The 25354-nt window shown below is 35.9% G+C and overlaps 4 protein-coding genes across 5 annotated transcripts; 3 read left to right on the top strand and 1 right to left on the bottom strand.

Moving 5' to 3' along the window:
• The first annotated feature begins 763 nt into the window (after positions 1-763).
• LOC113728638 (uncharacterized) lies at positions 764-2355 on the top strand. Its single transcript, XM_027253026.2, has one exon. It carries the CDS (start codon positions 768-770, stop codon positions 2208-2210), a length of 1443 nt encoding a protein of 480 aa, XP_027108827.2. The 5' UTR covers positions 764-767; the 3' UTR covers positions 2211-2355.
• Positions 2235-4015, top strand: LOC113728628 (dirigent protein 25-like). The gene has a single exon (XM_027253017.2). It carries the CDS (start codon positions 2983-2985, stop codon positions 3901-3903), a length of 921 nt encoding a protein of 306 aa, XP_027108818.1. The 5' UTR covers positions 2235-2982; the 3' UTR covers positions 3904-4015.
• A 10464-nt stretch (positions 4016-14479) lies between these two features.
• Positions 14480-16336, bottom strand: LOC113728614 (uncharacterized). 2 transcript variants are annotated; one of them, XM_027253003.2, is made up of 3 exons: positions 15380-16329; positions 15161-15236; positions 14480-14915 (listed from the first exon to the last, which is right to left on the bottom strand). In XM_027253003.2, exons 1-3 carry the CDS (start codon positions 16154-16156, stop codon positions 14737-14739), a joined length of 1032 nt encoding a protein of 343 aa, XP_027108804.1. In that variant the 5' UTR covers positions 16157-16329; the 3' UTR covers positions 14480-14736. The 2 variants fall into 2 exon arrangements, with proteins under 2 accessions (XP_027108804.1, XP_027108811.1); XM_027253010.2 differs by having other exon boundaries at positions 14870-15008; positions 15380-16336.
• Positions 16337-21021: 4685 nt separating this feature from the next.
• Positions 21022-23233, top strand: LOC113728605 (large ribosomal subunit protein uL29-like). The gene is made up of 4 exons (XM_027252995.2): positions 21022-21162; positions 21294-21429; positions 21557-21713; positions 22991-23233. Exons 1-4 carry the CDS (start codon positions 21159-21161, stop codon positions 23063-23065), a joined length of 372 nt encoding a protein of 123 aa, XP_027108796.1. The 5' UTR covers positions 21022-21158; the 3' UTR covers positions 23066-23233.
• The last annotated feature ends 2121 nt before the right edge of the window (positions 23234-25354 follow it).

Genomic DNA, 25354 nt, shown 5'->3' with positions numbered 1-25354 from the left:
CATTTATTTTCGGTCTAATTTTGATTGTCAAACAGGGCAAACGGGGAAAAGAGCTACTTTAGCGTTAGGCTCGAGTTTGTCTGGGTAGATATTACTTGAAAATTAACTTGGCACGAATTTGCTTATGTCTCAATGAAATTAAAGTCACTTTATCTCATTTCGAACAAGAATCAATGAGTATAAAAGCCGAAATTTATTCGAAAAGTCCAGTGCAAACACAAGGTTTTGAGCTTGTAAGAATTTAAACAGAGCTTGAACATGATAACCTTCACTACTTTAATCAATTGATACATTCTTGGCTATAATTAAACACAGTAAAGCCTTATAATATTCAATATATTTTGCTCATAGGCGAATCCAACATCGGTGAATATTCTTTATTCATATCAAGAACTATTATATGTCTTAAAAACAATCAGTTCATCACGGGAAGTCCCAATTCTGAATGTCATAATTTTTTTTTTTTGTAGGGGGTTCAAATTTTCCCCATAAGCCAGGAGAAACATTGAACATCCTACATGAACTTATATGCGAGTCTTCTAATTTGTTTGAAACTCCCTATGATTCGAAGAAGTTACAAAATAAACAGAGAGATAATTTTCTACTCCGAAGTAGCTGAGGGAAGAAATACCTTCAGTTGTTGTATCATGAAATTTTCCGGGAAAAGACAAAAATGCCAAAAAAAAAAAAAACATATCCAAGGGAAATGGAATCAATTTAAATTTCAAGTATCATATCGAACTGACAAAACGGAAAACAAGAAAGTAATGAGCTCATCAGAAGTGTTAAATAAAGGACTCAACTTCACAGATATTCTCTGCATGTCCGTTTTCGTTTCTTCCATGCAGAACTTAAGATCATCAAAATCAATACATCTTGCGCTCTCAAAATTCAAGCTTCACTATCACTGTCAGACACGATCCTTCCGCACTCACCATCATCGTTTTTCAAATTCCAACTCAAGAATTCGTAAACCCATACCATACCTGGATGAAATCAAACGTTGCGGGGATACAGAGGAAGCCCTTAGTATCTTCTATCAGTACAAAGAAAAGGGCTTCAAACATGACTATCCTTCCTACTCCGCCCTCATGTACAAGCTTGCCAAAGCTCGAAACTTTGAAGCCGTCGAAACCCTTTTGGATTCCCTCAAGAATTACAATATTCGATGCAAAGAAACTCTTTTTATTGCCTTATTTCAGGTTTATTGCAAAGCCAAGTTGTCTTGCAAGGCCATTGAACTTTTTAGGAACATGACGTCATTCAATTGTGTCCGTACACTTCAGTCTTTTAATGCGATTCTTAATGCTTTGGTTGATGATGATTGTTTGTCTGATGCTAATGAGATTTTTGGGGAGTCCGCGAATATGGGTTTGCGATTGAACTCGGTTTCGTTCAATATTATGATGAAAATGTGGCTTCAAAAGGGCGAATGGGATAGAGCTCGGGAAGTGTTTGATGAAATGCTTGAGAGAGAGGTGAAGCCCAGTGTTGTGACTTATAATAGTTTAATTGGGTTTTTGTGTAAAAGGGGCGAGCTTGATAAAGCTAAGGATTTGGTTAAGGATATGATGAAGAAGGGGAAAAGACCAAATGCTGTTACTTATGCTCTGCTGATGGAAGGCCTTTGCTTTGTGGGGAAGTTTAAAGAGGCCAAGAAGCTGATGTTCGATATGGAGTATCAAGGTTGTAAACCAAGGCCCATGAATTATGGAGTTCTGATGACTGATCTTGGAAAGAGAGGTGAGTTTGACAAGGCTAAAGGATTGCTGATTGAAATGAAGAAAAGGAAGATGAGGCCAGATGTTGTAATGTTTAACATATTAATCAACTGTTTGTGTAAGGTAGGCAGGGCTGCAGAGGCTTATAAGTTATTAATTGAAATGCAAGTGGGAGGGTGCGAACCGAATGCAGCTAGTTACAGAATGATGGTTGATGGGTTTTGTAGAGCAGGTGAATTTGAGAGTGGTGTAAAGGTGTTAAATGCAATGTTAAGGAGTAGGCATTTTCCTCGACCAGAAACAGTTGTTTGCTTGTTTATGGGCTTAATCAAGAGTGGGAATTTGGATAATGCATGCTTTATTTTGGAAGAGATGTTGAAAAGAAAGATAATGATTGACCTGAAGTCATGGGAAGCCTTAGTTGTGGAGTCCTGTGGGGAGGAAATGGATGTTAATAGGATTATGACCAAAATCTTAGTCTTGAATTGAGTGATTGAGTGTTTGCTAATTGTTGTCTTTAGCATCGCTTGATCAATCTGAAAGTGGTCTCCCGGTGTTATCGTTTAGTTTTGAGGATCTTATTTACACTGTACTTTTGATTTGAAATGAAAGAGAATATTGCGGCCTAGTGAAATTTTATCTGCAGGATCTCTGACAAGTTATCCTCTTTATAGACCGCTGGAAACCTTTTTAAGTGCAAGGGAAGTGAGAATGTGTGGATGAATGGATTGCCTCTGGAGCAATAACTGCATATTTTTGTGAAACATGAAAAAGTGCAATGATTAAAATCACATTGACATGTCCGGACAAGGTAAGGCTTACAAGCTGATTTGGCTGGAGGTTCTGCTGGAAATCCTTCTTATAGGTAATGATCAGTAACTTTACTGCATTAGCTAAGAAAGCCATTGTGGTGATCAGTATTATCTTCATAAGGTGCCCTTAATTGATGCATTGGACATTTATTTTGCCAAAAGATCTGCAATTTGGTTCAAAATGCTCACTTAACTACCCAATACATTTTGCTTTAGAAACACCAACTAATACACCTAGATTGGTGGAATTAGCAATCACCTAATCCATCTTATCAACTCCAATTTCCATTCTACCTGGCTCTGGCACTTGAATGACCATATATATATATTCCCATCTAACCTGATACATCCAACAATTCAAAAACATATCCTTTCACCAATCTGCAGAACGAGTCTGTAAGAAGGTGTGCAAACATTTCTGAACTTTTCCTGTAGCCTGTCTCCAACTCATGGCTCCCGTGCAGTGTAACAATATCCAGCTCAAAGCAATACTCTCCCTCCTCATTTTAGCACTTGCAGTCACATGTGCTACCTCAGCTAGAATCCTTGATGAGGAGGTAGTTGCCCCCACACTTCCACCCGAAGGCACTGATACGGTTGACCCACCAGTTCCTAATGTAACGCCCGGGGGTACTGCTGCTCCAGCTGCAGTAGCAAGTAGTGGAGTTGGTGCTGAGAGTCCCGATCACATGCTGACCTTTTTCATGCATGACATTCTAGGCGGATCAACCCCTTCGGCAATAGCTGTAACTGGAGTGGTAACTAATCCAGCCGTGGGCGGCCAAGTCCCCTTTGCCAAGCCTAATGGTGCAGTCCTGCCCGTGAATAACGGCATCCCGGTAAACAATGCGAATAGTGGAATTATCAACAATAACAACATCCCCTTCCTCACTGGCCTCAGCGGAACTGCACCTAATTTGGTTCAGCAGAATGGAAACTCAATAATTGGAGGAGGGTTTGGTTTCCCAGCCCTAAATCCTGCACAATTCCCTACAGGAACTACATTTCAGTCACTCATGTTTGGTACCATGACAGTGTTTGATGATGAGCTAACGGAAGGGCACGAGCTCGGTTCAGGCTTGGTAGGCAAAGCACAAGGGTTTTACATTGCTAGTTCAGAGGACGGTACTAGCCAGACCATGGCTTTCACTGTGATGTTTGCAAGTGGCAGCTATGCTGATAGCCTGAGCTTTTTTGGGGTCCATAGAACTGCTGTCTCGGAGTCCCATCTTGCCATCATGGGTGGGACTGGAAAGTACGTAAATGCCAAGGGACTTGCAACTGTAAAGACCTTCCCTGCAAATCTCAACCAACATTCAACAGATGGGGTGGAGACTGTGTTGGAGATCACTGTGTATCTTGCTTATTAGTGTATCAGCTTTTCTGTTTGATTGCTTGGTGTGTATTTGCTGATGAGTCGGAGAATTTGAAAACTGAAATTGAAATTTGTGCTTAAAAATATTTAATATTTGATTTGGATTACAGTGGTGTGAAATTGCTTCCAAATATAACTATTGAATACATGCTTGATTATAAACAAGTCATTGTTGTTTTAATAAGGAAATTCGAATTAATGGGTTGAATTTCTGGAATCAGTACCAGGAAAAAGAAAAGTAGAAAACATGAGTTTCCTAAAAAAATTGAAAAGAAAGAGAGGTGTTAATCTTGTATATGCAAAAGAGAGGGGTTAATCTTACGATTGCATTCATACTCGCTACTGCATATACTAGGTACAAGATTAATCGAAAGAAAAAGGACATGTAAACAAAGAAAATTGAACCATGTTGCACAAGAAAATAAAACACAAATTAGGCCCAATTCAAAGAAAACACATTATTCTGTGGCGCTAGCCGAGAAGAGCTATTTCTATTTAATTTATGCAAATCCTTTATTACCGCAACGGATCTTTTATCCCACTTTCTCCTCCACCTCCATCATAAACATCATATAATAAATCTCATTTTAATCTTTTTTGGTTTTCTTACTATTAAGTAACTAGTAACACAATAAAAAATAAATAAATACAAGAGTCTCAAAAATAATAACATATAATAGAAAATTCACAAAATACAGTAGAAAATTCATAAAAAATCTCATTCTGTGTATTTTGATTTGTGGGTTTTAATTCTTTCTTGTTTTCTTACTATCAAATAACTACTAACACAATAAAAAAAATACAACAGTCTCAAAAACAATAACATATAATAAAAATCACAAATACAGTAGAAAATTCATTAAAAAATCTCATTTTTCTGTGTATTTTGATATTGCGAGTTTGTTAAATATTATGTATTACTCTTTTTTTTATTGGGCATGATTGATTCTAATCTATACCTATTCCTACTCTATACTAAGGCAAGAAGCCAAGAATCATGGATTCAGAATGTAGGTCAGGAGATTTGAAACCTTTGACCTACACCAAAGTAGAGCTTTAAGGCTTTCTGGATGACCAACTACTCTAGAAGTAGTTAGTTAAAACTTGGTGGCCAACTACACCCAAATGGAGCTTTAAGGCTTTCTTGGTGGCCAATTACTCTATGAGTGTATTACTTAGTTAACAGTTACTCCCTCCGTCCCGTTTTCTTAGTCTTGGTTTTTTTTTCACACAGATTAAGAAAGTGTAATTAATTTGGTTGGAAACATAAATTTAGATTAATAATTTTCTAAAATACCCTTATGCTAATCACGAAGAGTGCATTGGAAAAGCTCAATGTATTCAATGTAGTGAGTTAGTATTTAATAACAATGTATTAATAACAAGATATTTAATAAGGGTATTTTAGACAATTTGAAAGATTACTACATTCCTTAATGGGAAAGTGGACTACAATTTGGGACAGACGAAAAAGGAAAACAAGACTATAAAAGTGGGACGGAGGGAGTATTTGATATGAAGAAAACAAAAAAAATTAAAACATAATATTTATGGCGGAGAAATGATAATATAATAAAAATAAGATAGGGAGTGGAATAAGAGATAGGACAGAATATCGGATGCACTATATTACCCACACAAAAAAATCCTTTATATCTTGGGGTGGTTAGGTTGAGCCAAGGTCAGCGATATATCCATCTGTGGATTAGTTAGGGGACTAATAAACTACTACAGTAGTTCGATAATGGCTGTTTGGTGCATTACAGGTGATTGGAGCTGTTGCAATGTGAAGTTGTATAAACAAGTAATAACTTTTTTAACAGGCTTTAGAAAATGACTTTTTTAGGATACCTATAGTACACCTACATGGCTACATGCGGTTCGTTGACAAGTTTGAAGTTATATGGAGAAATAGTCTGTCCGCTTTCTGGAAACCTAGCAAGGAAATAATTCAAATTATTAGGAAGAGTTTCAAAATCCCAGATTCAGTATTACCAGATAGGGTGAGCAAATTCGATACGTACCAAATTCATACCCAAATTCAAATGCAATTTGGTAATTTGAAATCAGGTATTTGGTAATTTAGTATAAAAGCGGTATTTGTCGAATTCACCAAATTCTAATATGATATGAAATAGGTAATGAGATTATGAATTTGGTAAGAACCGATTTCGAATTCGTTTATAAAGAATTGGTTTAGTATTAGTATATACTACTAATATATTATTATATTATATAGATAAATGCTATTAATAATAGTTAGTATATGGTATCATCATGTACTTATGATAATAATAATATATAATAATGTACAATATATTATTTTAATATTTGTTAATTTTTATATGACTATACTAATACAAATATACAACAATACATAACAGTGTATACACTATTCGGAATTGAATGAATTCGGGTATCTCCAATTCGAATTTGAAAGCGGTTTAGATTTCTGTAAATTCAATAATCGAATTTACCGAATTCATATAACCGAATTATTGAATATGCACCGTTTGCTCACCCCTATTACCAGAAAAGGAATACAAAACAGGTGTTTCAAAAAGAATGGAAAAGAAAAAGGGGATATGTAAAGAAAGAAAACGGAACCATGTTGCAGCAAAAACAAAAACGCTAATCATCAGGCCCCCCCAGTTGAGCAAGAAAACATGAAACTTCTACTCTGGTGAACTTCCTTCATGTGTTGGAGACTTGGAGCCAAGGTCTGGTATATATCTATCTGTGGATTAGTTGGGGAACTATTAAGCTTACTAGTTCGATAATGGCTGGAGCTGTTACATAAGAAAGACACTCATCGAACTACAACAGAATTCATCAACAACAACATGAAGCCCACTGCCATTCATCATAAGAAACACCAATAGAGAATTATCACACTTCCATTGAAAAATGGTATATCAATTTTTGACAACGGATGATGCTATTCCGAAGACCATATTGACGGTTGATGAATGGTATTGTATCCGTCCATCATCTTACAATAACCAACCAAGCGCCGTTAATAAGACAGGGGAGGAGTAGGATATTCAGTATCCGGAAAGCCCGAGAATGAAAGATGCACGGATTGAAAAGAAATTGAAGGCTGCCGGTCCTGCAAAGTCATCTAGTGGGATTGATCCCCTTGCAAGTTTCTGCCCTTTGGGCTCTCGGGAGCTGAATGTAAACCGATGGATTGAGTACCTTCGACAGATTCGCGACTGCGATGGTTTTGATGTGGACCCTGAGGTTTATCCGGGTCCCTTGTTGTCAGCTCTTCGTTAATGCCGGTTACATATCACAAAAGAAATCCTAGATTTTGCTCTGAGATCGTTGACATGGCAAAATTGGCCCTTGACAAGTTCAATCAAGATGTGATGATGAACCATTGTTTTGCTACTATTCCTGGGATATTGACAAGGTTAATAGGACCCCCTGTGCTGGTTTTAACTATTATATCACCTTTACAGCTACAACGGATCCTGGCATTGCTGCTGCTGATGCTGGGAAACCAACTTTTCGAGCTGCTGCTGATTCTGAAGATACAACTTTCCGAGCTATCGTTTACAATGGAATCCCCAGTGGTCTCGGTGAACCCCAAAGAAATGTTAAAATCCTGCCAGATTTATAAGACCGACCAGGCAGGAACTTAACGACCTTAAAACAATAACATGTATGTAAGGAGTCTGCAGGCTGCAGACTGCGGTGAGGAGTACTTACTGCAATTAGGTTCACCCACTGTGAACGACACTACCTACATAAGAGGAGATGGTCAGGTAGGCTGCTCTCGGAGCATGTGAAGTTCTAGTTTTTTGTTTTGGCAAATAACGAGATGTTAATAATTTGTAGTTTGTCTTTGACAAACTAGAATCTTTGACATTGTGATGTTAGTTCCTATAGCTCCAAAATTCTTTAAATTTTAATGTTGTTACCTTCGCGGTGCTTGAAGATTCGAAATTTTGGATTTTGATTGGTCTGTTAGGTGTTACAGTTTCAACATATTTCTTGGTTGTGTTTACCATGGATGTGAGCCCCAGCCAGATTATAAGTTTAGGAGGAAGCGGTACTTTAACAACCTTAAACAAACAAACAAACAATAAGGAGTCACGCCCTCCACTGTAAACACAGAGGGATACACATGGCAAACTGCTCGTAGTCTACCGATACTATTCTGATTAATTTATATGATGTGCGTTCTTGAATAGTATATGGGAAGAGATGTATGAAAGGAGAGTAAAAGTATCATCAATCACTTCAATCGCGATCCCATGAACAGACAGGTAACTCTCAGTGCTGCTACTTAGAAGAGTTGAGAGTGCAAAACTCTCAGCAGGGATCAAGCTTATGTATTTTTTTCTTCGAAGCTTGCTTATAGTTCGTTCGGGGGAAAATGGACTGGTTGGTTAACGTTGAAATAAACAACTAGGACGACAAGCATTAATGTTGTGGAAACGGCAGGAAGAGCTTTCCTCGAGCAACAAAGTGCCCAACCCTTTAACCGTAAATGAAACATAAGTCTGGTTGGAAGCGGAACACACTCGAACAGCGAGCACAGATTTTGATCACTTCTGACAGAAGAAAGACAAAATGGGTTAATTACATTTACCTCCCCTTAGGTTTGACCAAACTACGAATCAAACCTTGAAGTTTAACTAAATTACATCTGACTCCCTTGTCAATAACACCGTCAAGAGCCAATAAATAGAACAAATAAAATGACAAATTTACTCTCTACTCACAACAGTAAATAAATTTCACAAAACAAAAAAAAAAGTTGCAAAAATAAAAATTGTGAGAGTTTGATAGAGAAAACATAAAGACAATTGAAAAAAAAAATAAATCTTTATCCCAACGCCTAAAGTTAACAAATTGATAGATAAAAGAAAAGATAATTATGGAAATTGCATAAAATAATAAAAAGGAAATTCATTAGTACTAGATACGGGCGGGAAAGAATAAAAAAATTTCTTGCTGTCTACGAATCGTACGCCTCAAAACCTTGGGCCTGTTTGGAACCTGAGTTTTTTGGGAGTTTGTCTAAAACTTTACTGTAGTGCACTGTAGAAGTTTTTGAAAAAATTTTGTAGAAGTTTTTGTAAGGTGAAAAACTTTTTTGTAGAAGTTTTTGAAATGTTACTGTAGACGTTTTTTGGATTATTTTTAGAGGTATTTTTAAAACATATTTTTGAGTATTTTATAATTTATAATTTTTATACTTTTATATTCTTAAACATTTATGCATTTATTATACATTTATAAATATTTAGAAATAAATATATTTATATATTTATATAAAAAATATATAAATGTATTATATTATATATAATACGTAATATACATATATTTATAAATGTATAAATGCATAATTAATATAAATGTATAAATTATAAATGAATATTATATAAATATATAATTTATAATTTATAAATGTATATGATGATTATGTATAAATGTATTAATATAATTAATATAAATGTATAAATGTATTAATATTATGTATAAATGTATAATTAATATTGTTTATAATTTATAATTTTTATTGTTTAAATATTTATATGCATTTATGCATTTATAATACATTTATAAATATTTATAAATAAAAATATTTTTATATTTATATAAAAATATATAAATGTATTATATTATATATAATACATAATATACATATATTTATAAATGTATAATTAATATAAATGTATATATATTATAAATGAATATTATATAAATGTATAAATTATAATTTATAAATGTATATGATGATTATGTATAAATGTATTAATATAATGAATATAAATGTATAAATGTATTAATATTATGTATAAATGTATAATTAATATTGTTTATAATTTATAATTTATATTGTTTAGATATTTATATATATTTATGCATTTATAATACATTTATAAATAAATATATTTATATGGTTATATAAAAATATATAAATGTATTATATTATATATAATACATAATATAAATATATTTACAAATGTAATAATTGTATATTATTATAAATGAATATTATATAAATATATAAATTAATATATTATAAATATATAAATATATAATATTATGTATAAATGTATTAATATAATTAATATAAATGTATAAATGTATTAGTATTATGTATAAATGTATAATTAATATTGTGTGTTAATATTATGTATAAATGTATTATGTTATACATAATACATAATATAATTGTATATAAATATACATAAATGTGTAATATATATAATATGTATTATATATCTTAAATATATAATATATAATATTTATATAAATGTATAATTACATATTTATATTAATATTAATTTATATGGTATATAATATTTATATAAATGTATAAAAATATATTTTAAATAAAATAAAATATTTATAATATGTTTAAATAAATATATAAATATATAATGTTATAAATATATAATATATATAATAAATTTTTGAGGGTGGGGGACTCAAAAATTCAAAAAAAAATTTTTGAGGTTGCCGGCGGCCCCGGAATAGGTGATCGGCGCCGGGAGAGGTGGTGGAGGCAGTGTCTGGTGTGGTGGGTTGGGTGAGGGAGGAAGAAAATTTTTTGAGAAATTTTTTGTGTATAATTTTTGAAGTGTGTAGGTAAAAAACTTTGAAAAGTTTTTTGGGATTCCTGTAGTAAAAGTTGTTAAAAAACTAGTAGCTAAAAAACTTGATAAAAAACTAGGGTGCCAAACAAGCCCCTTAGTTGCTCCTCCTCCCATCTTCCAAGTTATCTATCACCCATCTCTAACACAGTCCCAATTCCAAACTATTGCAAATGCATTCATCTTTTAACACCATAGCTTGCGTTCTCTATCATCCCCTTTAAAAACCCACAAAAATAGACATATAATTGCCGCATACGAAACCAAATCGTGCCAACCCAATTCTTTGTACACATTCAGGTGAGGCAAAACCAGAAAAATAGAAACAAAAAAGTAGCAAAATTTGATACAGGGAGAGCCACCAAAATCGCAGGCAAAACCATAACCCATCTTAGCCACGAGCAATGCTCAGAGAATCTCTTCTCCTGCACCTCATAAACAGCGTTTATCATTCAAATCTCATGTCTAGAGGAGAAAAAGAGTTGGTTTTGGTATTGAAATTACAAGATCTAGATTTTGAAAGGTATTGCAATTTGTGATGAAATAATATAATGTTTTTATGGAAGGAGGAGAAGGAAAAAGAAAAAAGAAGCAGCAAGGAGTGATTTTGATAAGCAACTAGTGAATGCGTGCCCATTTGAATCCATTCTACATGAACAACGAAGAACTATTGTGCAGCTAACAATTTTGCAACTCCATTGGCTTCAGTCCCTCCCTGAGAAAGAGAAGAGTTGAAGACTTCAAAGGGAATAGCTTGTGGGTAGTTTAGGACATTCACTGACCTTTTCGTCTAACATCAAGCAGTCAACGTTTGTTGACTAATTAGGGGGCTTTTTGTTAAGCTTTTGTTAATTCAGAGGGTTCTTCCGTAGTTTGGCCAAATCTCAGGAGTTAGTTTGTAGTTTGACCAAACCTCAAGGGAGGTAAATGTAATTAACCCGGACAAAATAGTAACGCAGAGAGCATCATCCATCTTGCCGTCTTTGGTATGATTGAAAAGTACTTTATTGCCAAGGGTTTGCAGCTGTTAATACCTTTCCCGGCCGCAGATTTCAACCAACATGTAACATATGGGGTATAACTTGCACAAATATTCAAGTTAGTTTCCTTAGACCAAAAGAGTTGCTTAGCTAGACAATAAAGATGAATGGAATTTTTTCTAGTCTTACACCAGGATCTATTCTCTCGTGAATACTTCCTCGAACAATCAAGAAGTAATAAATATTTGCCTCAAACAAACAAGGATCATGTCCCACAAAGTAGAACTGTGGGAGAACCAAACAAAAAGGGCTTTGATCATTTCTATGCCTTGGTCCATCCATAATTCCATATATCACGTCCATCATTTTCAGTTTTTACTAGCTCGTTTGGCTGCATATGCTGGAACAGTTCCGATTCTAAGTCGTGTGCTGTTCTTCAACTTCTGGCTGGCCCTCCATAATTATTGCTGTGTCTATTATTACATCAAAATTGGATAGCAATCTGATGAAGTTGCTCTATATGGGTTCATTTATCTATGAAGTATTTCCCTCTTTTTATTTGTGTTTACCGTCATTTTTATCCTTCTGTTTTAAACTCCCATGTGTGGAACCACAAGAAATTAGAAACCTCTACTTCTTGATACGAAGAATGCATCCGAGATCTTGATCTACTAGCTCCGGCATGTGAACTTTAGGTTAGAGCTGTTAATCGAGTCGAATCGAGCCGAGTATTTGGCTGTCGAGCTCGACTCGAGTTCAAGTCGAGTCGTTAGAAAAACGAGCTTTAAAATGTGTTTGAACTCGACTCGTTAAATGTACATGTGGCTCGAGCTCGTGCAAATTAACCTTAATAAAAATCTATAATTTTTAATTTTTATAATTTTGATTTCTAAAATGACAAATATGCCCTTCATTAACGAGTTCTAACGAACTATTCGAGCTCGGCTCGTTTAACTAAACGAGCATATTTCAAGCTCGAGCTTGACTCGTTAATTAAAATTAACGAGCCGAGTTCTAACGAGTTTTCGAGCTACTCGATTGACTTAACAGCTCTACTTTAGGCACTGAAAGTTTGAAACGAGAAATGCTCCAAATCCTAGCTTGTCTGAGCTACGGGTTACCTGCACCAATCTTAATATTATTTAACTTCTTCATGTCTCAAAATTAAAATTGAAGAAAAAAAAAAGAGATAAATCCTCAGCCAGATTTCCCCAGTAAAGAGTCGGTCAAAAGCAGACGATTATAGCCAACAAGCCAACACCACTAATATATGGTGCGCCGCCCGAAAGCAGAAAAAGATTATCTGTCCATTAATCAAAATAAGAAATGGCAATTCTTTGATAGAGGGACTAAATTGCAACTTCTACGGGGTGTTATTTCTTTCCAGCCGTCCATGGTTTTGGTCAAAGAATATAAAGTTGCATATTTGAACTTATAATTGGTCGAGACAAATTAAGGAGACAAGGATTTCAAATCTTTAGATAAAAAGCATTAGCGTGAGCTGATATTGGATTTGGCTTTGCTTCAAACCGATCAATATATCATCAATTATTCTTCCTTTTAGGTTTGGAGCTTAGAAGTCTCTAGTCTTAAAGGCAAAATTAAGGGGTGCAATAATAATAATAGAGTAACCCATTCCTCCTCCCACACAATCTTCACATTTGCTTATACAAGTGAATACCTTAGCAAGTATATAAGAGAGTGGTAGATCAACAAATTGTTCCTTGTACTTTCATCTAGGGTTTTTCTTTCCTTCATCACTCTTTCTTTTTTGGGGTCAGGGAATCGTGCTATTATGATTGCCCAAAAAAAAAATTGGCGCTTTAAGGAGTACTTCATTTGTTTTTACACTTTTAACTCAAATTGGTATCCAAATATTGTAGGTGATGGCGTAGTTGTGAAAGAATAGAATACATGAAAAGAAGGCTAGATGGCAATAAATTATTGGGTGCTTGAAAAGCCTAAATCAAGATGATCCTGATGTGCTTTAAACTCGTAGTAATAATGATAATACAATAGGTGACAACTTGAAGTAGACAACTAAAATTCAATTCATTTATCGGTGGGGAAAGATAGAATATCCACAGACAAAGGTTTGGACAATATCCAGAAGAAATGGAAAAAGTAGAATTCTAGAATACCTGTGTACCTGCAACCCAACCCGCATAAACCTCGAGTGCGGACCATTGACACCGCATGCAAAGCTCAGTTTCTATCAGCTATGATGAGTGGTGTGGTTATGTTATTTCATTCTCATGGCTCCACCTTTTCCTACTCAATAATGCATCATAAGCTGTGTGTGTTTGCTCATGGATGAGAGAACATGATGACCCCTGATCCAGTTGCTCTGATAAAAAGTCCTTTATGTCGGATATGCAATTTTTCTTCTTCTTCTTCTTCTTGTTCTTCTTTTTAAATTTAGTACTTGTAACTTTATATCAGAAAATAAATAGTACTGATTAGCGTACGTAAAATAAATTGTCTGTTTACTTGTATCAAATTTGAAAACTCTGATCGTATATATCATTTGTTCAACAAGAACCAAAGATAGTCATTATTACAAAGCTAACTACTAGAACAATTACGGGCTGTATCAACGAAAAAGACAAATTATTAACTGTTGTAAAGTTGAATACGATGCTGATAATTATTGGGTATAAATATAAGAAACAAATCCTCCCTGGTTGATTTCGAAGGGTAATTAGTGGCCGGCCACTCCTGATGGCCGATGGTAAGCTTGCAGGAGTACTATATAATAGGAGCAGCATAATGAAGGAAATGACTAGTCAAGTGTTGGGAAAATACCCCTACAAAACACGAATGTACGTCTCATCTGGAAAGTGGTAAAACTGGAGGAATTTTCAGGGCAAAGATTCCAGCCCTAGGGGGGTTCCAAATTAAACAAAGGAAAAGGTGCATGCAAATGGGCCGTTGTTTAATCCGAGAAATAAATTAATGCTAAGATTGGAAGGGGACAGAACCAAACGAACTCTTTTGCAAGTGTTACATATTTATTGCAGGAAAAATTAACATGCATGCCGGGTTTTGTTACCAGCACATAGGATATGATATAACACACTAATATTCACACAGTACTAACTAATGAAAACAGACACAATTCACTATTAAAAGTTGTCATTTCAAGCAAGCCCGTATTAATGCTAAATTTCAAGTTAATTAACTCTTTATGCAAAAGAGTTTTCGCTAAAAAATTAAAGAGGCCCTCGCAAGATATTAAGCTGAAACAAGGCTCATGTCCACCGTAGGAGATGATGATGAAGAAGATGAAGCTGGTGATGACCAGAACTCAGCATTCTTGACCTTGGAAATGCTCGTTAGCACGCCTAGAGGTGTCACATTCCCTATTACAGTTACTTTTTTCGTGGCCAGATCTGTGCTGAATGAAGTCACTCCTGCACAATTTTTCAAATTTGCTTAGTTTTTTGCTTGTGCTTGGATCAGCAACTGGAGGGAATTGAAACTGTTACTTTTGAACTTGTGTACCACTACAAAATAAAAATAAAAAAATTGAAAAGACCCTCACTTATAACCAAAGAAATTAACTAGAGTTGAGCTATGATCCTAATAATCTAATTACTTATATAACAGTTATACGTAGTGTTTCACAAGAATAAAATTAGGGGTGTTCAGTGTTTACCTTCCATTTTGGCAATGTGTTTTCTTATTTTTCCTTCACAACCCTTGCAGTGAATTGAGACCCTCAATTCTACAATCTGCAGGCCATGCAAATAACCAAAAAAAAAAAAAAATTACATTACTGATGATCTAATACTTTGATGAAGGATCGTGAAGTACTATGTTAGTTAGAGAAAGAAATGATAATTAGAGAAAAGGGATAATGATATCGATGATGAACCTGATGACGGGGTCGGCCAGGAGTTGATGGAGATTTGTAAGCATGCCCGTCATTCCTGCATGTTAATGAAGATTTACTAGAAAGTGAAGTATCAGTCCGAGATAATGAAGATTTCTGAGCTGGGAAATCATCATGAATTAAGCGAGACAGTGAAGATTTTCGAGCATGGAGATCATGATATTTGCGAGGTGTTGAAGAGTTTTGAACACTGGAATCATTGTTTGAGCGAGGTGAGGAAGATTTATAAGCATGTAAATCATCATTTGAGCGTCCTGCCCAAGAAAATTCATATACAGGATTGTCATATGAGTGCGTGCTGGACATTGAAGATCTGAAAACTGTTGACTCATTGAATTTATGGTACTTTAAACTCCTAAGAGGTTGGCTAGGTACAAGTGCAGAGGAGGAATGCTCAGAATCTGATAATAGCTCAAGTAACGGGGTATCACTCAACAAATGTCTAGAGGAACCAGTAGGAGGAGGACTGGAGAGGTCACTGATATCAGCAGAGCTTTTTCTGCGAAGAGATTCAAGATTTTGCTTAGCAGAAGAATTGCCTTTTCTGGTTTTATCAAAATAAGCTCTTGGACTAATGGGAATTTGAGATGAACAAGGGATTGGGGTTCTGGTTTTATGCCTGTGGTGATGATCACCAAAGCGGTGACCGTGGTGATCGATCCGCCTAATCCCTCCTTGCCGGACCATGCTACGTTGGTCCATGCTAGAACAAATGGCTGTGGATGCTGGGGAGGCACAAAATAGTTCTACAGACTTCATTTTTTGTACAGGAACAGAAATGTCAAAACTGGTGAGCTATGGACAGAGGAAGAGACTATGAGAACTGAGAAAGATTTCTTCAAAACGATGCCAATTGATGTGGTTATAAAGTAGTAGATGCAAGAGGGGAAGAGATAGAAAAGTAAAAGAAGCAGGACAGGGGTCCCCAGCAAGCAGAATTGTGCGAATTAACAAATCCAAACCTTAGAGGATACGGGATTTATCTAGACCTTCAAAAGTTGGTAGTCTGGTAGCTTTTTGTATTTGAGCGGGAGGGTAAGAAGTGAGAAGTCAGAACAAGGTGTAAAAGGGGAAATGCTGACCACTAAGCCCAGAGTGAGAGTGCAATTGAGGGTAGGCCGCAAAACTGTTACAAGTTTGAAAACTTACTAGCCTTATTATTGCCATATCATTACTCCATAGCTGAAAGTTGAAAAACTAGCGTGAGCTTGTCTGATTTCAGTATAAGGCCATAGCAACAAGACAGCAAAGTCATCTCATGTTAACCGAAAGCAGCCTTTTCTAGTCTCTTCGATGTCCGTTCCTTAGCTAAGTGTGGTTGATTCTAAAAAAGTTTTCTAGCAGCGAAAAACACAAAATCCCGTCTGTTTGAAGTGTGTTTATTTCTGATTTCTTGCTTCCTCGTTGGATGATCTCGTTTATATCAGTAGGATATACAAGTCCTTTCATCTGTAGCGTAACTAGTTATACTGTGCCTGAAATTTCTCGTCTAGAGCCCTTCTTTTTCCCCCTTCCGGCGACTAACAGTAGCCAGCATCACCAGCTAAACGTATTATTGGCTAGGTCTTGAATTTACCAAAGATGCGAAATTGATACAAGTTTATAAAGATTTTACCTGCGAAAATGAGAAATTTTAGTTCTAGAATCAGTAAACGTACATGAAATCTTCAAAATTCTAGTACAAACCCTTTTCAAGCCAATCTCCTATACCTTCTAATTTTGACCATAACCTTCAGTTAAATAAAGCTCGCTAAAACTACTGCAACATGTGGCACCGATGCATAACCAGCCAGCATGATCCAACACAAATTGGTGGCCATTTTGGCTTTGGCGAAACTATCCTTGTTTTTCTTTTTTAATTCTGATGCTCGCCAGCAGTTTTTTTGTTTTCGCATACCATGTTGCAAGAGAATTATAACACAGGAATTCAGTGATTAATACTACTATCATTTATCTAAGGTTCACGAGCCTGAAAGAAAAATTGTCTTCACGTAGAATCCATCCAATGGAATCTTAATTCAAGGAAGGCAAATTTGATTGGCTGTCACTGTATTACCGCACTATTAGCAAGCATTCCTAGAATTTAGCGCTGATTATGTTAAACAAATCAAGCCAAAGTGACTTTAACAGAGTTGTTAAGACCCGGATTGGGGACCCAAATTTCAGGAATATGATAGGAGGAGGCAAATCCGTGGTCAAAATTAGCAACAAAATCGTGACAAATCGCTAAAGATTAAGACAAAGGACGATGAGGCAAGGGGCCCCCGGACATGAAATGAAACTCATACTGCTCCTAAACAGTTGAGCACGTGAAATTGTACCTCTGGGTACTTGTACCAAGGATTTCTTCCAAACTACTCTTTACCGGGAAATAATTAATTTTACTGGATAAAAATGCCTACCTACCTACCTGAATTTGCTATTAACTCGATCTCTAATTTTCATTGAATATTTTGGTGTTAGCTTCCTCAATTGAAGAAAAGTATTTAGTGCTAGAGGATGATAGTAGTTGATTCAATCAGGGCTCCCCAAAACAAAAAATAATAAAAGTTGATTAGAGCCATTAATTCTGTAATGCCAGTCCATTATTTTCTTCCTTACTATTGCTGAAGTTGTGATCCTAAGAAAACTAGAAAATGAAAGTGAGACGTTAGTATGATCTGATTTCTTTTCTTTTTTTTTTTTTTCTTTTTTTGACCATTTCGTTCTAGTAAAGGGCAAAATAAAATGTGCTTTTTAACAAGGACTTATTAAGGGTTAATGATGAATATGGCACCCACTGTAATTACAACCTAGGATTCGTTAAAGAGAGCCGGCACACGTACAGGAAAATGAAATCACAATCCACAATGGAAAAATCATCCCCTTCTCACGCAGTGCATGCTTCAAGATAGATTTGGCATCATATCATGTAGGAAGTTGCTGTTGTTCACTTTTCTTTCGAATTCGCTCTCTTTTTTCCTTCCTTTTTCTGGTGCTGGTTTGTTAATTACGTCTTTTAATCAATCAAATTACAATTTTCAAACTGCTGACAAGGCTTGAATCTAGCTGGTTTCACATATAATTGCACTCAGAAGATAATGGCCATGTAAACCCCCCACACTTTACGGTTGGAGCAAATGGGAGCAATGATTACACTTTTTCGTGAAATGGCTGAAATGAGTCCCCTTTTGGCAGGTCGAATTCCTTTTTGTCAAATGTTAAGTGGATATTAAAGGCAGATACTATCATAATTACTCACTGATAATGCTTACTGATTAGTTAGAATGACAGCATCAAGTTGACTAAAGTGAAGAATTTTAACTAACTAGCACTAAGCAGCCTTTAACTGCCCTTTAGAATTGATCTAAACTTTTCTGTGCGCCATTTATCATGATTATTACAATGAAGGTCTGTACTTGTTTCCAGTTCCACTCAGTTGGGCTGAAAAGGAAATGATTATTGAAGAATATTTTTCGCCAAAAAAAAAAAAAATTTTCCACTATACATATATAGAGACTGGAGAGTTGCTTTAAAGAATTTTGTTACAGTGGTTCCATGTCTGAATGGTTTTTTCTTTCTAAATGAAAAATTAAATTTCATGGGATCCAAAACGATAGAAACTCTAGTACACATGCATTTTACACTTTTCCTTTAAAGAAAAAAATCTTTTCCTGTTACGACTTTATCCATTGTTCCCTGAATTCGTTGTGTGGGTCTTACTCAAAGCTATTGTTTTATTGACATGCGCTTAAAGAGGTGGGGCTTTGATTTTAGTGGAAGGATTAGTTTAATTGTGGTGGCTTTAGTTATTTTCACTTTTATCTTCGCCTAAACATAGTTCTTCTGCTAGCTTTCTTTGTACTCCTTGCTAATTGATTTTATTGAGTTGGTTACGTGCTTGCTTGATCTGCAATGCAGTGTGCCAGAATTAGCTTTTCTTTTCCTGCGTATGTCTCGGAGAACCAACATTATAAAAAGAAGATAACTTTCCATCTCATATTCCTTTGATCCCTGATGATGATTTTGAGTCTGTATATATATATGTGCCATGTTGTGCCTTCAGTCAATCCTGGATCTTACGAGAAAAAGAAACCCTTTTGTTTGCCGGATGTTGGGGGAGCTTTTGCTTTGAATAAAAGGCTTGTGTGTTTCATCCCCAGATAAATATGCTGTTTTCACGGGCAAATTTTGAAGAGTGCATCCCAAATAAAAAGCACTGCGTCGGAAAGTTGGCTGCTTCTTATTGTCCTGTCCTCATAGCTAGGAGAAGAAACGTTTTTCTTGCTTCAGAATTGAAACCCAGTAATATATAGTTCAAGCAACCAATGACAGAGAACTAAGTTAATCCTTAGTTGGGCTTGTAACCTCAAACTACTTTCAGTGCGTTAAACCGTGATCATCAGATTATGTTGCTGCTAAGGCAATATGATGTTCCGTTTTGTTGTATTCTTTATTGGTGAATCCAATGAGCGGATCAAGGGAAAGAACGACAAAGTTCTAGTTATGCGGGCCAAAATTCACTAATATTTCCTCGTGCAGAAAAGATTTATGATGCATGGCCTGAAGTGAGACCATGGAATACAACTTGTAGATGCCATATACCTTGAGAGTGGCAACTTGTAGAACAAAGGGAGGACAAACACATTGGATTAACCACAGCAATAAGTTGTATTATTGTCTTTTAATTAGGCAACAAAAATGTATTACATGCTCACTTGCATACTTTTGTTGTTTTCCTTTTTTTTAAGGGAATCTAACAGATAATTCTTTTTTTTTTTTAATTTTAAGGTAGATGCATATACTTTGAGAGTGATTTTTTTTTTTAAAAAAACTTTTGGAATGATTTTTAAAATAATTAACCGAATTTGACTTGACATATCAACTTTTACATGTAATGTACCACTTTTTTTTTTTTTTTTTTTTTGGATTTACATACTTTTACCACCCGTTTGGTTCCTGCTAAGGAATCGCAATGACTTTGACTCCTCAATAGTAATGGGTTTGTGTAGGATGATTCCCTTTGACAAAGAATGAAGTATTTGCATTGGATTAAAAATCAACTTTTTTTCTTCTTTTTTCTTTTTGTCTTATCGTTTTCATGCTTTCAGTTCCGTTGTCTGCTCTCACCAACTGCTGGTGATGGATATCTCAACAACCTCCATTGATCAACCTTAAATTTCGAAAGATAATCTCATTATTTTGATCTAATCCACAGTCAACCAAAACAAAAAAAATAATCTGCTGTGAGTCAGGCTTGAATTAGCCCAGCTTCAAATTCCGAAATTAGTGCTAAAGTGCACAATTTAGTCGGTAATGGCTATTGGCAACTTTTGGGTCTTACATAGTGGTAGCTGTATACCTATAGATACCAACCAAGCACCAGATATGGTTTTTGAGAGCTTGAAACCCATTGAATAGTGGTGATTACCCTGTACCAAACGGGCGGTAACAGTTTTTATTCCAAGCATTACAGGAGTAAAGCGAAAAAGGAGCATCATAAGTGGAAAAGAAACCTCAAACCGTATTTAGCTAAGCTGGGACTACTTGGCCCAACCCAATACATCCTGAGCAATCGAAGACTGACTTCTCCAAATTTGGCCCATCCCAAGTACCTCTAGCACGTGCGCCATTAGTGAGCCCGTACAGGGAAGCCAGAAAGTCAGTCACATAGCTGAGGGATATCATCATCACAGAACTAGGGTTTTTCCGCCTTGCTCATATCTGCTGTCTCTCTGTCACACACACACACACACAGAGGTGAGGGATACGAGACGGCGCCATGGGTAAGTTTTGATTCCAAATCATTCTGTTGTATTTCTGTTCCAATTATTCGGAAAACTATTTTATTTGTGTATTTCGCAATTAATTTGATATATCATCTATTTTTTTTGCGAAAATGTTTATGGGAAAACAGCCCGGATCAAGGTTCATGAGCTGAGGCAGAAAAACAAAGCCGAGCTTTTGGCTCAGTTGAAGGATCTAAAAGCCGAATTGGCTCTCCTCCGAGTCGCTAAAGTCACCGGCGGCGCCGCCAACAAGCTTTCCAAGATGTACGCTCTTTTAAGTTTCATCTTCTACTTTTTTTGTTTTTTTTGTTCAACATTTTATTTTATGTAGTGATGAAGTTTAGGTGAGAAGAGAGTATTGAAAAAGATAAATATTGTTAATTTGTTGCAGAAAGGTAGTTAGGTTGTCAATAGCGCAGGTGCTGACGGTGATTTCTCAGAAGCAGAAGGCAGCATTGAGGGAGGTTTACAAGAACAAGAAGTATTTGCCTCTTGACCTCCGCCCTAAGAAGACCAGAGCTATCCGCCGTCGCCTCACCAAACACCAGGTACGCTACTGTTTTCATTCAATTTTTGTCCTTTTTTCTTTCTGAACGTGTACTCATCTGAATCTTTGGTGTTGATTTTCATGGGTTTCTAGATTTTAGTTTTATGTCTAATTGTTGTTTGATTAATCTCTCTGAATGAATCTTTGTGTGATAATTGCCTCAAATTTGAAAAATTTGCATTTTGCGGCTTTGCTCCTGGTAATTTAACAAGGATAGGATATTTTTGCTGAGGATTAGGCAGAATGTCCCTTCTTTTAAGTCCGGGCATGAGGGGCGGGTTTGGCTAAGATGGGATAATGAAAATGTATTAGACCGTAAATGGTGGGATGCAACCAAGGAGGATGTAAGGTAGTGATCCATGGTCTCCTGTGTGTTAGTCTGCAGCAACATCTTGTTAACCATCAGATGCCTTGAATCGGAATGCCATTGAGTTGCATGCATTGCCATCGTTAGTGTTGAGTCCCTTGAGTTGGTCCTGTGCTTTATACTTTGATCTCGTTTATGCCAAACGTCTCCAAGTCTCCAAAAATTGAAATTTATGCGTGAATAGTCATAGGCTGGAAATTGATGGGTTAAAACAGAATGCGACTCATCTGGTGATGTTATGCATTTGCACGGTTGGATTACTGAACCTACTGGCGACCTGAATGCCTCCAGTCTTCATCAACCTTTTGATACTCTTGCTAACCAGTTTTCACTTCATATTTTGGTTTTTCCCCTGATGTAGCATACTGCATCATCATTGTAAAGAGTGTGCATCTCATAACAAAGGTGGAATCAAATGAAATAAATATGCATCATTTTCTCAATCAGTTACTTTTGTTTAGCTGTGGTGAACCTTCACTTTGTCTGTTATGGCATTGAGATGAAACTTTAGTGGTGTCTAGATGAGCCTCCTTCTGTCTCCGCCATGACTTGGAGAAAACATCAGCTGCCATTACTAGCTCGATGTATCTGGGCTGGTTGCTCCATAAAATGAGAAACAAAAATTTGCTTTCTAGTTTCTATACATCACGTGTTCTGGTTGGACAACAAAAGCTGCATACCACTGTTGAATAATATTACATTTGTTCCCCTGTACCTTGGACAATATTCAGCATAATATTACTTTTGGCATTTTGGTGTAACATTTATGTGGTTTCCCAGTTGTAAATATGTAAATTCACCATTTATGGCACTTAAGCGCCAGATGCATTTTCTTTCTTGCTGACTTGATTATATTGGATTTTGATGTACTTCAATCAGTTTGTTAAATCTCCTTGCTTGCTATTTTTCAGGCTTCTTTGAAGACAGAAAGACAGAAGAAGAAAGAGACGTACTTTCCCCTGAGGAAATATGCAATTAAGGTTTAGATCGACCATGTTTGGATTTGATTTTGGTGTTTGAACCTGTCTGAACACGAAGAAAAATCATATTTTGCTTCATTTCTGTTGCTAGCCTAAGGAATATATGGATCGCTGTGAACAAAGCTTTAAGCATGTTGGTAGCCCATTGTTTATTTAGTCACACATTTTCTCATAGTTTTCTTAGTCACATTTTCTCATAGTTTTCTTGGGGGCACGGCTGAAGAGCCATGTTTATGTGGGTGGTGTGGTGATGGGTAAGGAGCCGTTTGGTGATTATGCGGAAGATTGAAATTTCTCTAAATTTATTTCATTTTATTTATTTTCTTTTGTGTGAAAAAAAGTGAGAAATTTCAAAATTCTTTTTAGGGAAAAAAAGGAGAAGAAAAGGTAAGGCGAATGAGTTTGAAAGATCCCAATTTTGATAAAGGAATTAAGAAACCTACAGTAAAGGGTAATCATTTCAATTAACGCATTCCAATAGACATTTAACGAAACAGACGGTGTGGGTATCATTGCATTAGATAGCCATTAATGTGCTTGAAATCCATTTACCAAGCGCCCCGGAAGTGGCATTGGTTTTGCTGTCTCCGTGTGTGTACGGATTGATGCTTATTGTCCACCAGATTCATCTATGGGCCATTGTGCATCTGGTTTTACCGAGCACAGAGGCCTTGTTAGAGTCGTATGTTTACTTGGCCCGGCCTGTAAATGTCCTAAATATGTCATGCTTAAATTCCAATCATGAGACAAAAGAAAGAGATACCCGCAATTAAAATTCGATCTTGCTTAGAAAAGCAGTCAAGAGTCTTAGAGAAAGTGAATTGCATACATGAGAGGAGGATGACACGGTGTCCAAGCAAACGCTAAGCCCAAATTCTGTTCCAAAGCAAGCATAAATTCCAATCTCACCTTACACGGTGCAAAAACCAGAGGCACCTATGTCCACAAAGTACAAAGATTTTTCGCGCCCCAAACTTGGTAAAGTTCTTCAGCTGATCCAGCTATATCGTTGATTTTCCCATATCTAGTCTTGGTCGGCATTCTTCAATACCATTAATATTATTATTATTCATCTTCTAAGTATCCAAATGTTATATGAGCCTGGAAAGGTCGACATTTTTTCTTTTTGTTTGGGGGGGGGGGGGGGGTCCAAGATCAATTCAAACAAAGGCGGTGGTGGGTTAACAAATTTGTTTTCTAAAATGGACGAAATACAATCTGCCCTTTTCTCCGTTCTCTTCTTGAAAAGCAGACACATGTCTCCTCACCAAAGAATGAATTGGTGTGCTTGTTGATTGTTTATTAGACGGCAAATTCTTCCAGCTGCTGACTCCAATTAAAACGGACAACTCATGTCTCCTCAGCAACCGCCTCAATTAAACGAAAACCACAAGTAAATAGCTTCTTTTTTTTTTTTGTTTTTTTTTTCCTGTTTCAAAACACAAGTAAATAATTCGGAAGAGTTGTTGATCTATGAGAATGGTTCTAGTTTCTCTCATCCAGATCCAGCAGGGTTGCCTACTTTTTACTCTCTTTTTCTTTTTTTACGTAATAAACTAAGATAATTATAACACGCTAGTACCTGTGTGATTTTTTTTTTTTTTTTTTTTTTGTCGACTGGGAGTATCCCAGTCATTTCTGACCAGACTAATCCCCCAGGCTGGAAGAGCCGCCCCAAGGATTCCAGCACGTTACGGGGAAGAGTCGAACACTGGACCTTGCTCCTAAAGAGGAGACTACAGGACCGGCCGAGCTAACCCCCGGGGGCTAGTACCTGTGTGATTAAGACTGGTCAAAACATATAGATTTTTTCCATTTCTTTATGGCTTACTCGGCCAAGTTTATACCTGATGACTTGAAAGAATTGGGCGAAATTTAAGTAAAGAATATCTGCATTTGTCGGAAAAAAGACACAAGGATTATGAACACACATGCATATACGTATTTTTCATCCCTAGTCAGTATTGTCTTCTATCATGATACTTGTACTAGTAATTGAACTGAAAATATGACTCATGTTACTAAAATTCTTCGAGAATTTTGCTTTCTTTTTTATCTGAAAAGGGAGGGACGAAACATTAATATTAGTTTTAACTGTTAAAAGGTACTGAAGCTTTTAATGGACATACGTACACAGGACCTTTTCTCTTCTTCTTCTGTAACTCGGTGGTCAACATCATAAAAATAATTCTTTCGCGTTAAATGAATGTAGCTTGAAAATGAAAATAAGAAACGTCCAAGAATCCATTCAAAAAAGGAAGAAAAAATGAACCAAAAATTAAAAAATAAAAAGGA

The sequence above is a fragment of the Coffea arabica genome, chromosome 1c (genome assembly GCF_036785885.1).
Source record: "Coffea arabica cultivar ET-39 chromosome 1c, Coffea Arabica ET-39 HiFi, whole genome shotgun sequence".
Taxonomy (NCBI): domain Eukaryota; kingdom Viridiplantae; phylum Streptophyta; class Magnoliopsida; order Gentianales; family Rubiaceae; genus Coffea; species Coffea arabica.
The sequence above is the reverse complement of the archived record's forward strand: the minus strand, read 5'-3'. Positions and strand labels throughout refer to the sequence as shown.